Source organism: Eublepharis macularius, chromosome 6 (genome assembly GCF_028583425.1).
Source record: "Eublepharis macularius isolate TG4126 chromosome 6, MPM_Emac_v1.0, whole genome shotgun sequence".
Classification (NCBI taxonomy): Eukaryota; Metazoa; Chordata; class Lepidosauria; order Squamata; family Eublepharidae; genus Eublepharis; species Eublepharis macularius.
In genome coordinates, this window is record NC_072795.1 from 120,749,695 (window position 1) to 120,766,007 (window position 16,313).

Here is a 16,313-nt window from a genome sequence, read left to right on the forward strand (position 1 = left end):
TACAGCATAAATAAAACTTTTAACTTTTGTATATTTAAGAACTAAGTGATGCTTGGGCAGACCCATCCCTTTATATATGCCTCTACTCATTAAACCAGTATGGATGAGGCGTCTGAGAAGTATGAGAAACTTACCCTTTTGATAAGCTTGAGAGAACAACCCTGTCTGATGTGGCACATAGTCACAAATGACAAAGAAAAGAGGGACTGCAGGAGCTGTGCAAATAGTATGACCTGGAGAAGTGTGTGGTTTTATGTGGTTTTAATTGTTTCATGAGAAGTGAAATGTGTAAAAAATGCTGAATCCTCTTTTTATGGGACATAAATATGTTTTTAATTAATAAAGAGAGATACTGTATGACCTTATATTTGGACATACCTTGCAGGAGAAAAAAATCTGTTCTCTGTGTGGGTGTACAAAAGTATACCTAGGAACAAAAAGATTGCATGTAAATTTGCAAGATTACAGATAATGTAGCATATGTGATGTGACTGTGTGGAAAATGAAATTTTTAAAGGTAGCAGTTATCATTGCATTTTTCTGTTGTTAATGGAATAGATGCAGAAGTGGTGGAAAAACAAGCAAAAGAAGAAACTGTTGTAGAAAATGCCACTCCCGATTATGCTGCAGGGCTGATGTCCACTCAGGTGGGATTTTAATTTACATTTAATATCTAGCATGGTAATCACGGAAATTTCAAGTGAAGTAGAAATAGTGTGTATAAACAACAGAGGAAACATGCTCTTTATTTATGTATTGATAAACCCCACTTTTTTTCCTGCCACAGGATACAAGGTGGGTGGTAACAATACAACACAACACAAAAATAATCTGTTATCATCGCTGAAATATGTAATTAAAATAGTCAAACAAGTCAGAACTCATTCAAGTTGGCCCACTGCGTCTGTCTTACAGCCTTGATGGAGGGCCCAGCTAGGTGACTGCCTCACCCCTTCTGGCTTTTGCATCCCAGCAGGGTAGCAACAATTTATACAGGCCATTGGCTCTTCTGCTGCATAGGAATATATTAAGGCATTTTACTGTATTAGTAATAATTGAGTTGGAATATTGGTAGTAGATTCAGTCAAAAGGCCCGAGTCCTTCACACAACACATATTTTTTTTATATCTATGTATCTATATCTATACATATAAGGCATAAATATGCTTAGGAGGTGGGTCTGTCAATGAGTATGACAACTAAACAGAACCTCCCTGTTACCTTCCGATAAAACACAGGCAGGTGACAAGCGGGGGTTTCCTTGATGCTCTGCTTGGGAGCATCGTAAGAGCTGACCATGCTGGGTTAGCTGCTCCTGTGGCGCAGCCCAGCTGAGTTCTCCTTTAAGTTGCCATCTTTGCTGAAAGGACCCGTCTATAGGTGGTAAAGTCTTTCCTTTTATTCACGTATGTCAGTTGAGCGCACAGGCATACTAACAGCAGTAAAATATTTAAAACATACAATCAGATGCCCCATGTTAGAGTTACACAATTACATAGTTTAATAGTTGTACAAAGCCTGGGATAATTAAAGCTTCTGAATATAGCTTAAATTGAATTATTAGCCAGAGGGGAGCAATATTAAGAGTAGAGTTGATGTTTCTCCGGTTTACACAGTTAGCAGTTTACCTAAGTGCATCCCTGCTTCTTTTTAATAAGTCTCATTTGTGGTGTGTGTGTGTGTGTCAATTTTTTTGTGACATTCCATAAATCAGAATTAGATAAGCAAGAAGCATTTTGTAGATCAACCTTTTTGTGCACCTTTTTTTGCTTTGGCTGCTACATTCTTGATTGTCTTTGTCCCAGCAATGGCAGTGTTTTGTTCGTGGTGTCTCCTTAGTACTGCTCAGATGGTTTTAGCTAGGAAAGTTTGCCGGAAATTGCAATACAGGTTCAGCTGCTGCATTGGGTAGCTTGCCAGCCATGTGCCCTTGCGTCATGTTCGTGTCAGTCTAGTTGTCTGACCTGTTGATGCTTCATTATTGGGGTGATTTTGTATATCACATCTGAGATTATTTGCACCATCATGACTTTATTTTGAAAAGCTAACCTAAATCTATCCTTGAAGCTATCCTAAGGCAGTATGTGCACTTTTGCAGAAACTTGGCGCGTTGAATAATGAGCCTGCCCTGGCTTCTACGAGTTACTTACCTGCAGCACCCAGTGTTGTGCCATCTTCCTCTTACGCTCCAAGTTCTGACACACCGACAGGTAGGTTAGTTACTGGCTTTTCTATGAGTAAATTGACAGTGCCGTTTCAGCAGAGTGCACCTGTCTGTATCAATTGAAATGAAGTTTAGGATTGCACTGTTAGTGTTAAGCAACTCACTATGCTATCGCCTACCAAACTTAAGCCTATGAAGAAACTTGTACTTTTTTACTTGTGTTTTTTAAAATCAAAACACGTGTAAAATATATGTCAAATTGGAGCTTATCACCCGCATCCATCTTTAAAGCTGATCTGTTCCTGGCAAAAAAAAAAACCCAACACCTGAGCCCAGGGCGTCACTTCTGAAAGTGCCTCTATGGATAAAGCCAGAGTACAATCAAAAGCTACTGTGGTAATGTTGGAAGCTGCAATGGAGCGCTGCAGTGGGATTTACAAAACATTGGCCACAGCATTTTAGAGGTCCCGTACCGTTTTCAGATGAAGCACCAAGTTGAGGACCTTGCAGTAATCTAACTTAAAATGTGACCAGAGCATGGAATGGCCACAGTGGTGGGGATGCAGGAGTTGCCTGCCTCTTTCCTTCAGTCACGTATCTTGATATTTTAGCTTTTGCAACTGTGATGTCATTGTGCTCAGTTAGCGTATAAAATTAATGTATATCCGTTAATTGATGAAAATTATTTTCACCTTCCATTATTGTTCTTGTGGTTCTGGGCAAGAAGCAGGGTTCGGGAATTGTTCTGGTGGTGGAGTGGGGTTTTTCCTGTTTGTTAAACAGCATGTGCAGTATGTTCTTTTTCATGGTAAAAGGTTCTAAGATCATTTAATCAGTCTTTATCCAGAAGGTGTCATTCAACCCAGTAGTAGACTGGGCATGAATACCACATGAGATGGTCCTGGACTTCTTAACACTAGCTTCTTAAGCACTTAAGTCCCCTAAGCATTTATATGACTGGAATGAACAGCTAAGGAAGGAGAAAAGAGAAGGAAAAAGCAAATGTGAAGAGAGATTAACCTGTGCGAAGAGTTTTTACAAGAACTAGTCTAAGAGCCAAGCTACAAGTGACGAATGACACTTGAACGGCAAGTGAACAGACTCACGTGTATTCCTCTCTGTCCACTTGGGCTCCACATGATCATGTAGTGATCAAGTGGAGTGCAAGTGGAGCGCAAGTGAACAGGGAGGAATACACGTGAGTCTGTCCACTTGCCGTTCAAGTGTCATTCGTCACTTGTAGCTTGGTCCTTAGCTGAGACTTTTCAGTCGCCGTTCCCTGGCTTCAGAATTCCCTCCCCTTGAGGGGAGATTGGCGCCATTCCTGCACATTTTCTGGACTGAATTAAAGACTTATAAAATTTCTTACAAATTCTCCACAAACCATTATGAATTCTCTACAAACCATCTAAATATACTAAAAATCTCAGGGGTTGACAGAAAAACTGCTGTTCTCAGTTTCAGTGGAGTTAGATTGCTTTATAAAGATATTTCTGAGATGCTTTTAAGCTGGCTTGAAATTGGTGACTGCTTGTTTAGATTTCTTGGGGTTTTAAAAAAAATGTCTTTAAATGGTTTTGTGATGATTTTATAATAAGTCAGTTTGCATTTTAACTTGTTAGCTGTCTTGAAGACACATTGAGTTGAAAGGCAGCCAATAAATATTTGAAATAAAATAATGATTCTGCTGTAGCGATTCCACATGTGTGTGCTGTTGTAGATTGTTTTAAACTGTGGATAAGTCTGTTATGAGTTCTGAGCTTGAGACATTTGGTCAAATGAGACAACAAATAAAGGGAAGGAAGTAAAATAAGAAAAAAATAAGAAATAAAATAAGAGGTAGGGGGAGAAGACAAGGACCATTAGGAAGAAGGTCAGGTATTCTTTGGTGTAGCAAGGACGTTTTGCTAAACTTATTCAGAACTTTGATTAGTGACCTAGGGGGAAGGATATTAATAATAATAATAATAACATTTGATTTATATACCGCCCTTCAGGATGACAACACCCACTCAGAGCGGTTTACAAAGTATGCCATTATTGTATTGTCGAAGGCTTTCACGGCCGGAGAACGATGGTTGTTGGGGGTTTTCCGGGCTGTCTTGCCGTGGTCTTGGCATTGTAGTTCCTGACGTTTCGCCAGCAGCTGTGGCTGGCATCTTCAGAGGTGCTACACCTCTGAAGATGCCAGCCACAGCTGCTGGCGAAACGTCAGGAACTACAATGCCAAGACCACGGCAAGACAGCCCGGAAAACCCCCAACAACCATATGCCATTATTATTCCCCACAACAGCAACAACCTGTGAGGTGGGTGGGGCTGAGAGAGCTAGAAGCTGTGACTGACCCAAGGTCACCCAGCTGGCTTTGAGTTGAGGAGTGGGGAATCAAACCCAGTTCTCCAAGATTAGAGTCCCGGACTCTTAACCACTACACCAAACTGGATACAGGGATGTGTTTTGAATTTTATGGTAGTTTAGCAGGTGAGCATTTTGTTACTCTTGTGGTCTATTTTTGATAACTATGATGTTGCTCCAAATAGCTGGATCCATTCGAGAACCCTTGCAAGCTAAAGAAGAGCCTGCTACTCCTCCTGCCAATGCTGTCCCCACTAAGTTCAAGCAAAGGACTCCCATGTACAACAGTAATACAAATACAGCTGCCACTACTCCAGCCTCTCCTGTGACACCTCCCACCACGTCTCCAGCAGCACAAGCGCCGCAGGCAGCTCCTCAGACTCAACAGGCCCCCCCTCCCAAAAAGAATCTCTCGCTAACTGTAAGCACATACAGTTTCTTGGGCAGTAACTCTGGCAATGTTTACTTGCTTCTTCCCAGTAATCGCTGGGCATTTGTGTTCTTGTTTTTTAGTAGTTGGAATCATGCAGCATGAAACACGAACTAAAAATAATAATAATCTGATATTACATGTCAATGTACAATGTTAACCTGTGTAGTTCATGTGCTCTGATGATGAAATTGTGTTGGGCGTGTGTGTGTTTGTTGTCTTCTCAGGCACATTTTATTCCTTGTTTCATTGGAGAAATGAGGATCTGTACAAGAGATTAGTTTCACTTTTACTGTGCTTATTTCAAAGGACCAAGAAATGTTGGCTTGAATTCTTTAATGGGTGAAAGTGTGGTGAAGATGAGGGTGTTGTTGCCTGTATTTTAAAAAAATAGAGAAAGGTGTGATAAAGGATTCTAATTCTTCACATAATTTCAAGTGAATGGTAATATGATTAGAATTAAAACTCTGTGAAGGCCTAGTTAAGAATGTGGGGGGAGCAGCTGCTTGTTTTTCTGCGGTGGAACCAGGAAAGTTGAATTTGGTTGATAAAATATTTTCTACCAAGTTTGTTTACCGACTTACAGTTTCTCTGTTTTTTTTAATGTTCCCTCTTGCAGAAGGAACAAATGTATGCAGCGCAAGAAATGTTCAAGACTGCAAACAAAGTTACAAGGCCAGAGAAGGCTCTTATCTTGGGATTCATGGCAGGATCAAGAGGCACGTATTATGAATTCTGTTTCTTTTGCTGTGACTATTAAAGCCAAAGAGTGAAACACACAGGCCAAGTGAAGCCGAAGGATAACTTACCCTTCTTCTGTACATCTCACTAAGGGAACTGAAGCTAGTACAAAGTATTGTCAGAAACTTCAGGAACTAAGTTAGAAAATACTTTTTAGTTCTTGCCTCGCCCATCCTGAGAGGATGGGCTCACTGTGCGTGTCCCAACTAAGTGCAGTCGCACCTTCGTACTCAGTTCTTCTTCAGCTGCTGCAGCAGGGACTGTTATTGAAGGACTTCTTTTCACAGTCTTTGAACTTGGCCTATTCTGTAAAGGAAAAAGAATTTGACGAATTTTCGTTGCTTGGGTGTTTATAATCTAGCCGATTTTTACCTTTGTCTCTTAAAATGGAGAAAGGGAGAATATTGTAAACTATTCTCTCCTCATTGGGGAGAAAAGTGAGATATAAATGAAGTAAATAAAATAAATCCCTCCTCCCCTTCACCGTCAAGCCTGTGGCTCTGTGGACAACTTCTAAGCGCTTCTGCTTCGGGAGGGCATGATCCCTGTTCAGAGGAAGCACAGGAGTTTCTTTCCTGCTAGAACTGGCTTGGGTGCACAAAGCAGGCTTGCCCTCACCAGGCTTCAAAATGTTGAACCACGCTATGGAAGCCAGCTCTCCATTGGACAGGCTTGGCACCCACCATTCTATTGTTGACAGTCATCCAGAGCTACCTACTCTTTGGCTTCAGATCCTAAAAAGAGGGATGAGAAAAAGAAAAAGCGGCCACCACAACTTGTGGCGTTTTGGGAGTGTTGCCTAGTCTAATGTGCTCATCTGACTGTACCTCCTCCTGCTGTACTACAGTCTTGTGATTTGGGATACTCCAGTACTGATATTGGACAGAATGCAGAATGGCTTGCTTATGTTGGATGTCCCTCCGTACCGTTTGCTGGATTCCTTAGAAGTCCATTGGTTTGGTGTCTGAAGGGCAATTGAAGGACACTTGATAAGACGTTCATATCTAGGGAGCACTCCTAGGAATGCTCCGATTATCCTCAGTCCTGAATCATCACCGAATGGTGAGCAGGTCCATGTAATCTTGATCCTTGGGACCATTGTTCTGAGAAGTGAGAGGGAAGGGGTCTGCTACACCCATTTGAGACATACAATGAGGGGTGAAGCAAGAGACCTAAAAGTATTTTCTAGCTTAGCTCTTCAAGTTTTTGATGGCATGGCCCAGGTTTGAGTACCCAGTAGGGTGACTGCACAGATGACCACTCAAAGAACACCAGTTGCCAGAAAACAACATGTTCTTCCACCAGCAAAGCAGAGGTCAAACTCCAGTACAAAAGCTGGGAGCGGGAAGTTGTGTCAGCAATAGGAAGGCAACTAAGAAGCAAGTTCAGAAAAGGTCCTTTGGGAGAATACTTGCTGCTCTCTGAATGTTTCTGGGCCTTCACATTGCAGGAGGTGGAATGTGACTGTATCAGCTGAGTCACATGCCCTTAAAACTGTCTTTGTTTTCAGATGCGGAAATGGGGAGGAAAAGCACATTCCCTGGGGCGGTGGGGGGAGCTCTTGGGGTGTCTTTCCGTGCTGTCTTGGGCTCGACTGTTTTCCTTGAGCTTTGCTGAGCTTCTTTGACCTTTTGTCTCCATAGAGAACCCTTGCCAAGAACAGGGTGACATTATCCAGATCAAGCTGAGTGAGCACACGGAACTGCTTCCCAAGGCGGATGGCACAGGCAGCACCACCATGCTTGTTGATACGGTCTTTGAAATGAACTATGCGACTGGCCAGTGGACCAGACTAAAGAAGTACAAACCGATAACAAATGTTTCGTAAATGGTTGTTAAGAGTGGAATATTGAACAGACGGACCATAGAATAAGCCAGCATCTCCATCATGGGTCAACTTGGCTGACCGACATTCCTGTGAAGGCTTTTTTGAAAAACCATCAATTACTAGCTGCGGTTGGCTCAAATGGCAGAACAAGAGCAAAACTACGTGCTTGCATTTTTGTTAAAGGAGGGCGTGTGTCTGTATGCATTTTGTGGGGGGGAAGGGGTGCAGCAGGGAATCACGACAGCTGCATGAGCAGAGCTGAAATGTATCCACCACCTCCGAAACATTTGGGGAAGTGAACTAAGGGGAAGGCAGATTTTTACAGTAGCTGCGCTCCGTTGACCTGATCCCTGCTTTTAAAAATGGTCACTGCTGTGTTTGTAGTTCTCTTCTGTAGTTGATTGAATGTGACAGATGTATTGTTGGATGCCCCCCCGCCCCCCCCCCCCGTAGTGCTTTTACCAGTCATTGGGAAAAAGGTGTTCGTATCTTTTGCATAAAGCAATGGGGTGGGAGACACTTTAAACAGTGCTGAATGGTAAATACTACTTTCCTACCAGATTACTCTATGGCTCAGCCAGCTCCCACCTACCTGGCCTGTGTGCTCACATGAGACATAAATACTTTTTGACATGTGCACATAAACAATGTAACTCGCAAAGTACTCCAGAGACCACAAAATTAATCTTGCTGTAAAAATCCATAAACTGGATGAATGCCTTCCCTGTTGAAACGGAGGACACTAAACACTGTTTAAACTGGTCACTTCTTTAAAGTTGGTACCTTAGTTAACTTGCTTCAAATTCTCAGGGCCAGCGATGTTAATCTTTTACATGGAAACTGGACTTTGTGTCTACCTAAAGTATTTTGCACATATCACACAAGCTGGCCTTCAGCACAAAAGTTGGATCCCATGACCCCCTTCCACCAAGATTTCCTTCAACAAAGAAAGGCTTTTCTCTACTGGAGGGAGACTTTTTTCATCAGAAAAGCTCATTCCCCACTGCAGGAAAACTTAGCAGCACAGTGCCATAGGATTCAACTTGGTATCTGTCAAAAGCTCCTAAATCTGTTTTGGATAGTGTAGATTATGGGTCAAAGTTGACAAGTAGATGATTCATCCCAGATTTTTCCGTAGTGAAATTAGTCACCTCTTGCTGGAAAATGGTTCTGTAAAATGGATTTAACTGGAAAGTGTTTGGCTGACTGGCACGCTTCAAAAGAATGTTTTCCTCCGTGACCCATCGAAATGGGAAACATTTGGGAATCCGTGCCCTTAGAGCAATTTCCTGATTGCTGTGGTGGTGTTGCAAATGGCTGTTCTCTAAGAGTTTAATGTTGACGGCGCTGCCAGTTTACATACATAAATAGATGGAATTGCATTTCCTTCTAATTATTTCTTGGGATTGCATGCAATATGATGGAACACAATCTTTTTAAAAAATAAAACATGTTGGGGAGCATCCTGTAGCAGTTACAGGATAAGAGAGGGCTTTATGCTGGGCAAGGCTTAAAACGGAGCGGGTTGGTTATAGGACTGCTATAACAGGCAGGAAAATGGGCGACTGCCCAGGTTTTAGCCAGCTTGTCTGATTTTGCATGCTTCAAACTTCTTTCTTATCTGAGAATTTTAAACCAGGAAGGAAGAAAGGAGAATGTCTTGCTTTTCATTTTATGCCGATGGAACTAACAGAGAATCGAATTCCTCCAAAATTGCAGTCTTTGGTTTGTTACTTGACTGGAAGCCAGTTCCATTAATTAAATGCACCTAGTCAACACGAGAAATATTTGTACTGCTTTTGCCGGTTCCTGGCTGTAATTTTTGTTTCTAAATTTCTACTTACTAGCCAAGATAGCGTTAAAAAATGAGAAAATTGTAGTTTCAAAATTCATTTGTTGGGAGCACACAAAGAGCTTGACTATGGAGTAACCTAAAGATTCCGCAGGGCAGTCTGTTTTTATTAGACATAATGTGAGACATCTGCCGGTCTGGCTACTAAGCAATACGTTTGAAATATTTCAAACATGTAGAAGTCATTGCCTTTTAAAAATTAAACACTATGCAATGGCTTTGCAAGATTAAACTGATAATTGGCACAAATCCCTCTGTGTGCAAGGGAGGATCTCAACTAGTTCTCTAGCATTCAAACCTTACCCGTTATAATGAGACCAAGTGTTTAGTGAACATGACAATTAAAATCTGTTTAGTGGCTATTACTGGAGATGTGATTGTTTTAAACTTGCTAAATAATTAGCAGTCTTCTAAAGTTTATCCATTATCTTGACCAGTTCTGACAGAGAGCAGATTATGTTTAAATAGCAATTCTTTATGTCACAACCTGGCTTAATGTTTCATTAAATTACTTGTTGGTTTAGTTTTACTTGGTATGCTTGTGCAGGTAAAATGGAATAAGCTAGTGCATGTGAGGAGCATGATTAGACTGTTCCAGAAAGGGAGAGCGTGCTAGTGTGAATAGGCTGCAAAGTAAACCTGGAGATCTGTATGCATTAACATTTGTGCCCGAACAATTTGGGTTTACTGTAAGAGGAACTTGCTACTGCATATTTCCCCATGAATCAAAATAGCACAAGTTTTGAAATGCACAATCAGATGTGTTGTGTTCACCAGTAAGCATCAAGGATGAGCTTGTTTTAACTTGCTAGGGGGCTTTTAAATATCCACAAGTTCACCAGTATTCTGCATCTATATTAACAGCACGATTGATATTCCCTTTCCTGCTACCTGGGCATCCGGTGGTTTTAAAGTTAAGAAGCAGAGAGTGAAACGAGTCTCAAATTGAGAGCTACGAGTGGCTGAATGAAGAGCAATCCACTCTTATAAGGAGAGTTTTATAAAACTTCTCTGTCTAGCAACATAGTAAGGCACGCAAAGTGCATTTTGTGGTGGTAAGATACCAGTAAATACCCTGTTACGTTTTAAGGTAAGGTATACAAACCTCCAGAGGTGACTCTAGAGTGCATGCTGATTACATGTAGTGCTGTTCTCACATTTCCCAATACAGGAGGCTTTAGTTACGTTTTCAGAGTAACATGACTGCTGTCTGTGAGAAGAGAGAGGTATTTGGAGTATAGGACATAGGGCATGCAGATCACATTGTAATGTGTGATCTACTTCAGCTATCAGACAAACCACCCTGACACAGAGCTTGTAGACACAAGGTGTATAGCAAGGATGTGATTCTGTTTTTATGGCAAAGGCATTTTCTGTTTCTTCATCCTGGATAGTTGATCTGAAGAATTAACGGAAGAGCCCAGACGAGAATGGCTATAGCCACCTTTGTTTTTGGCCGATTGAGAGAGGTTGAGAATTCAGTAGCTCTGGTGAATAGGATTTACTTTGCACGCTATTCATAAATTTGTTTAAATTCCATTTTGCCCAGCTATGACAAGCAACTAATGATATCCACCAGTTCAAAACCAATGATTGGTACTGGAAATGTGTTGGCACTAACCTAACCCTGACAAAAATGCAGCTTTCAGTTTAGTGGCATATTGGAAGTTACGGGCAAGTATCCCCTTTGGCAACCTCATAATATTCTGGGAATCGCATTTAAGTGCCACTTGCCAAATTCATCAAAGGTACTTGAACACCATAGAGCTTGAATTGTGTTTTTGCAGCAAGATGTGATGGAAGGAAAAGACCAGGTAACTATTTAAACCAGAACTGTTTAGGAATATTGTCCCTTCTAACAGGCAATGTCGTTTTGTAAATGTCGCATATCTCATATTAACAACCCATACTTTTTCTATCTATTTTGTTTTTGTACAGATGTAAATTCAAGACCTCATGTCCTTGGGTACATATTTTCAGTGTAATACAGTATGTATAATAAAGTTCTGATTTTTCTAAAAACAAAAACTCAGCTGTCGTGATCTGCTAAATGCCCTCTTTGGGTGAATGGTGCATATTACTATCTGAGTTACTGGAGTATCACAAATTTTTACTGGAATTTGCGGACAAGTCTCAAATTGTTAAATCAGGTCTATTCAGAGAACCATTTAGGCAAATTCCATTCAGCAGTGTTTAGCATTCCATTTGAGAAACAGCTAGTGATGGGTGAATTCCAATAAGCTTAGGTTAGATAGTCCCAGACTATTGACAAATTCCACTAGATAATGGTTAGGGTGGGTGGAAATGAGTGTCTTCCCCAAGGCATTGGTGGTCGGAGCAGTACTTTAAACCACACTGTGCTTAGATCCTGCATATTGGCTACCTGCAGGATCTTTTTTGGCACATGTAACATTTTCAAAGAGCATCTGGAATGCTGTAGAACTGCCAGCTGGGCTCCTCCTTTGTAAAGCATGGCACGAGATTGAGCAAGGATGGATGGTGCTGTTGGCACAGCAGTCCTCAGTGGTTTATTCTCATGCCTACAGCTGCTTCTCCAGGTAGGTCACAGAACACAAAAAACAAGTTGCCTATCTGTAACTGGTTCTCTTCCCAATGATTATTCAACTCACCTTCTGCCCTGCAACAGATGTCTTCGTTCCTGCTACGACTTCTAGGAAAAGCCGAGCAGGCCAGCATGGCACCTGCCACTTGGAAACAAATGTTCTTGCAGCTCTTTTTGAGATGCTAGCTCTAGAAGATTGTAAAGTTTTGGTTCCCCAGTGCATGACTGCACAAAGGACCGCTCAAATACAAGTTAAAGGTAAGCAACCTGTTTTTTAATCACTACCATCATTTAACTTTACAAGCAACATACGTTTTTTGCTTACATCTTGGTAAATCATATACCAGTTGGCAGAGGACTGTCAAAGACAGAACAATGTTTTTGAAGAATTAAGTGTTTGAAATTATACAGATACTTAAGTGGACACTTGTTATTCAGGTGCAGTTTTCTTCAGTGTCGCTGTAACAAACAGTGCCATCCTAACCCTTTTCTGGCAGTAAATCCCACAGAGCAGACTTCAATAGGACTTTGAGGAGACCTGCTTAGAGCTGGTCTCTGAGGTGACAACCCTTTATGTTAATTCTCCCAACTAACAGAAACGAAGTAGCTGATACACAAAATTATTCCAGACTGGAGTAACTCCTAAATGGGATTTCACTCACATAGCTTGGACTGTCTGGTTCTGACATCTAGTCATCTATTGATGAAACGCGCATGAAGCTAGTGATTTCCTCCGGTCAAAACTACTCTCTGAAGACCCTGAAAGTAGGACATGAAGGTTCTATGCCGGAAAGACTCCACCTCTTCTTCAAATAACCCTCTCAAGCTGAATTCCTCCCTCATGTGGGCCTGTTTCTCACTTCATAGGTTTCTTCCATCAGACTGTTTTTCCTCTGCTCTTTTTCCGGCCTCCACTGGCAACAGCAGACTCACCCCAACTGACTTTCCCTGGCCAGTCTGGCCTTTATATTCTCTAGTTCAGTATGAACTTAAAAAAAAACAAACCCTCAGGGTGGGGTGTTAGCCCACCACAGCATTTGTATGTGATGCACCTTATTTAGATTGGTGTCATTTCCAGCCCAACATGCACTAGTCTTGCCTCTGTGCCTTCTAATCTTGTCACGTTTCATCCACTGGTGAACACGTCTCTTCAATTTCATGAACCTAAACAATAACAGATAGAAAGAACACCTTTTAAATAAGTGTCTGCTCTCATCTATCTTCTGTTCACTAGGCCTGTCGGCTTCAACATCCAACATGCCCTTAAGATGTTCCACTGACACAGCCTTTCTGCCCAGTGGAGCAGAAAGTGAGAGCCCCTGATGATTGATATATGCTATATGCTTTCTTGCAGTGTTGCTGATGTGAATCTTGCTATGTAATTGAGTAAGCGTGTTTGACAACTCACTTTATACCCTGGTGCACCACCAGAGGGTGCTGCCACAGAGGAAAGCCCAGGTAACTCACCATATCGCTCCAGAAAACATGCCATGGTGGGAAGCCCAGGCAGGGAACAGGAGTGGAGCAGGTGGCAATGCTCTCCCCGCGCCTTAACCCAGCTGGTATTAGGTGCGGAGCAGGTGGCAATGCCCACCCCCCACCTTAACCCAGCTGATGTTAGGAGTGGAGAAGGGGGAAATGGCCGCCCCCCCCCTTCAGCCAGCTGGTATTAGGAGTGGAACAGGTGGCAATGCCCGCCACCCCACCTTAACCCAGCTGGTATTAGGAGCAGAGGAAATGACAATACTTACCCCCTGCCTTAACTCAGCTGGTATTTGGAGCAGAACAGGTGGCAATGCCTACCTCCCACCTTAACCCAGCTGGTATTAGGAGCGAAGCAGGTGGCAATGCCCACCCCCTCCTTATCACAACTGGCATTAGGATCCGAGCAGGTTGCATTGCCCACCCCCTACCTTAACCCAGCTGGTATTAAGAGTGGAGTAGATGGCAATGCCTGCCCCCTTCAACCTACTGGAATAAGGCACTGAGCAGGCGGCAATGTCCACCCCATCTTCACCCTTTCAGAATCAGGCGCCAAGCAGGCAGCAATCTTCACCCCCTTCAACCTGCCAGAATCAGGAGCAGAGAAGGTGGCAATGCCTGCACCCCCTTCACCCAGTTGGGATCAGGAGCAGAGCATGTAGCAAAGCCACCACCTGCCTTTGCCTGTCAGGGTCAGGCGAGGATCAGGAGGTAGTGCTCGCTCCTACCTTCATCCAGCAGAGAACAGATGGCAATGCCCACCTCGCCTTCACCTAGCTAGAATCAGGCTTGGAGCAGACAGCAGTGCCTGCCCCCCTTCACCCAGCTGTAATCAGGTGCAGAGAAGGCAATGCCCATTTTCCCTTCACCCGGCTGGGATCAGGAGTGGAGCAGGTGGCAATGCCTGCCCCCCTTTACCCGGTCTGTATCAGACATGCAGCAGGTAGCAAAGCCCACCACCCCTTCCTGTTGCTGAGATCAAGTGTGGAGCAGGTGGCAATGCCCACCCCCCTCCTTCACTGGCTGGGATCAGCAACGGAGGAGGAGGGAATGCATGCCTGCCCGCTCTCCCCTTTCTAGAGCCCGTTGTATTTTTTCCCACAACAGGCTTTCTTTCTAGTCAAGAAATGTTTCCTCAAAAGAAGCAAAAGCTTAAGAGACCAGGTGCACCACCCTAAGTTCAAGGAAGTTTATGCTACAATAAAATTCTTCTTGTTTGGATCACATCCCCTACATGAAGGTATTCTTGCACTTGGCTTGCCATCCCAAGAAATTTAAATTTGATGTTGCTACAAGTTCTTTGATGAGAAAACCTAAATAGTAGAGTTCCAATTAAACTCATCAGTACAACAGAATTCTTTGGGTAGGGGTATGGAGGGACTCAGCCATCAGGACATCTGAGTCAAAACGGACCATTGGTTACTCACCATGAAAAGTCCTTCTGCTCTGAGGACAGGAGGACATCTTGAGATGGGTAATTTCTACCCTCTGTTCAGGGAGGCAGGAACTAAAAACTGAACTTCTTGTCTTCCAGTGGATGTCACCCAGTTGCTCAGTTTGAAAACTCCGAGAGCAGTAGAAAGCTATACTATAACAACTACTTAGGAACTCCAAAGAATGGAAGGAAGTTAACAAGAGGTTAGTAAGAACAGCTCAAAATTCGGAAGAACAGGAAGAACAGTGAGGTTGTTCAAGAAGTGTAGTAAGTAAGCATATGAAAAGGATTTAGGATATGATGAAGCAGGGAGGGGCAAGATGTCCTCCTGTTCTCAGATAAGGACCCTTCGTGGTGAGTAAACACTGGGGGCGTGCACGCCCAAAAAATTCGGGTTTCCCTACTTTGGGTTTACTTGAAGCAGGGAAAAAAGATCCAGAATTACCAGAACCCCGAGGCGGCAAGCTGCTTCAGGATTCTGGTATTTAGATCGCTTCAGTATGCTCTGTAAAGATTTGGAGCATACTGAAGTGAGGGGGAGCAACCCCCCCACCCCACTTACTTGGCTGACAGGGAGGGGGAGACCAATCAGCTGGGCAGTGGGGAAGCTCGGGGCTAGCTCTTGAATGGCCGCAGTGGCCAGCTGAGTGGCGGGGAAGGCCAGTATCATCTCCTGCGCGGCCTGCGTCGCCTCTGCTGCGGCCTCCTGGGCAGCGGGGAAGGCTGGCGCTGGTTCCTGCGCCGCCCGCGCTGCCACCTTAGCAGCCTGCTGGGCGGCGGTGAAGGTCAGTGCCGGCTCCTGCGGGCCTGCACCGCGTCCCTCTGCCACCACAGCGGCCAGCAGGGAGGTGGGGAAGGTCCGCATCAGCTGCTTGGTGTGGATCTCCCTGCCAAATAGCTGATTCATGGGTTTAAATGCCTCTTTCTGTGAGCCAAAACACACGTTAAGAAAAACCTAGGTTCAGCACGTGTTCTCTTACCTCAAGGTTTGCCGGGATCTGTAGGAGTCCTGGAAGCTTAAAGTAGGCGTCCTGGAAGCTTAAAGATCTGTAGGGGTCCTGGAAGCTTAAAGTCCTGGAAGCTTAAAGGATCTGCAAGCGTCCTGGAAGCTTAAAGGCGTCCTGGAAGCTTAAAGCTTAAAATACAGGCGCCTGTATTTCCCTTTCCCTTTTTGCTGCTCTGTAAATGCTAAACTTTAAGCTTCCAGGACGCCTACAGATCCCAGCAAACCTTGAGGTAAGAGAACACGTGCTGAACCTAGGTTTTTCTTAACGTGTGTTTTGGCTCTGTGCTGCTTCGCAGCAGCACGGAAAGTAGCATTTAAACCCCTTGACCCAAAGTGATATGAATCATTTCGGGAAATTTTGATTTGAGGTTTCTGAATCGATTTGGAAATCCTGAATCATTGCGAATCAGGTCTGATTTGGATACTTTACCCGAATCCGAATCACACACCCATAGTA

The 16,313-nt window shown here is 43.4% G+C and overlaps 1 protein-coding gene across 1 annotated transcript in view; it reads left to right on the forward strand.

Moving 5' to 3' along the window:
• NELFA (negative elongation factor complex member A) overlaps positions 1–11,387 on the forward strand; it is a 37,165-nt gene extending 25,778 nt beyond the window's left edge. Inside the window, exons 7-11 of the mRNA XM_054982396.1 lie at positions 559–647; positions 2,099–2,210; positions 4,705–4,940; positions 5,569–5,668; positions 7,334–11,387. Of these exons, the coding sequence (XP_054838371.1) occupies positions 559–647; positions 2,099–2,210; positions 4,705–4,940; positions 5,569–5,668; positions 7,334–7,518 (722 nt within the window). The 3' untranslated portion in view covers positions 7,519–11,387. The remainder of the gene's footprint in view (positions 1–558; positions 648–2,098; positions 2,211–4,704; positions 4,941–5,568; positions 5,669–7,333) is intronic.
• The last annotated feature ends 4,926 nt before the right edge of the window (positions 11,388–16,313 follow it).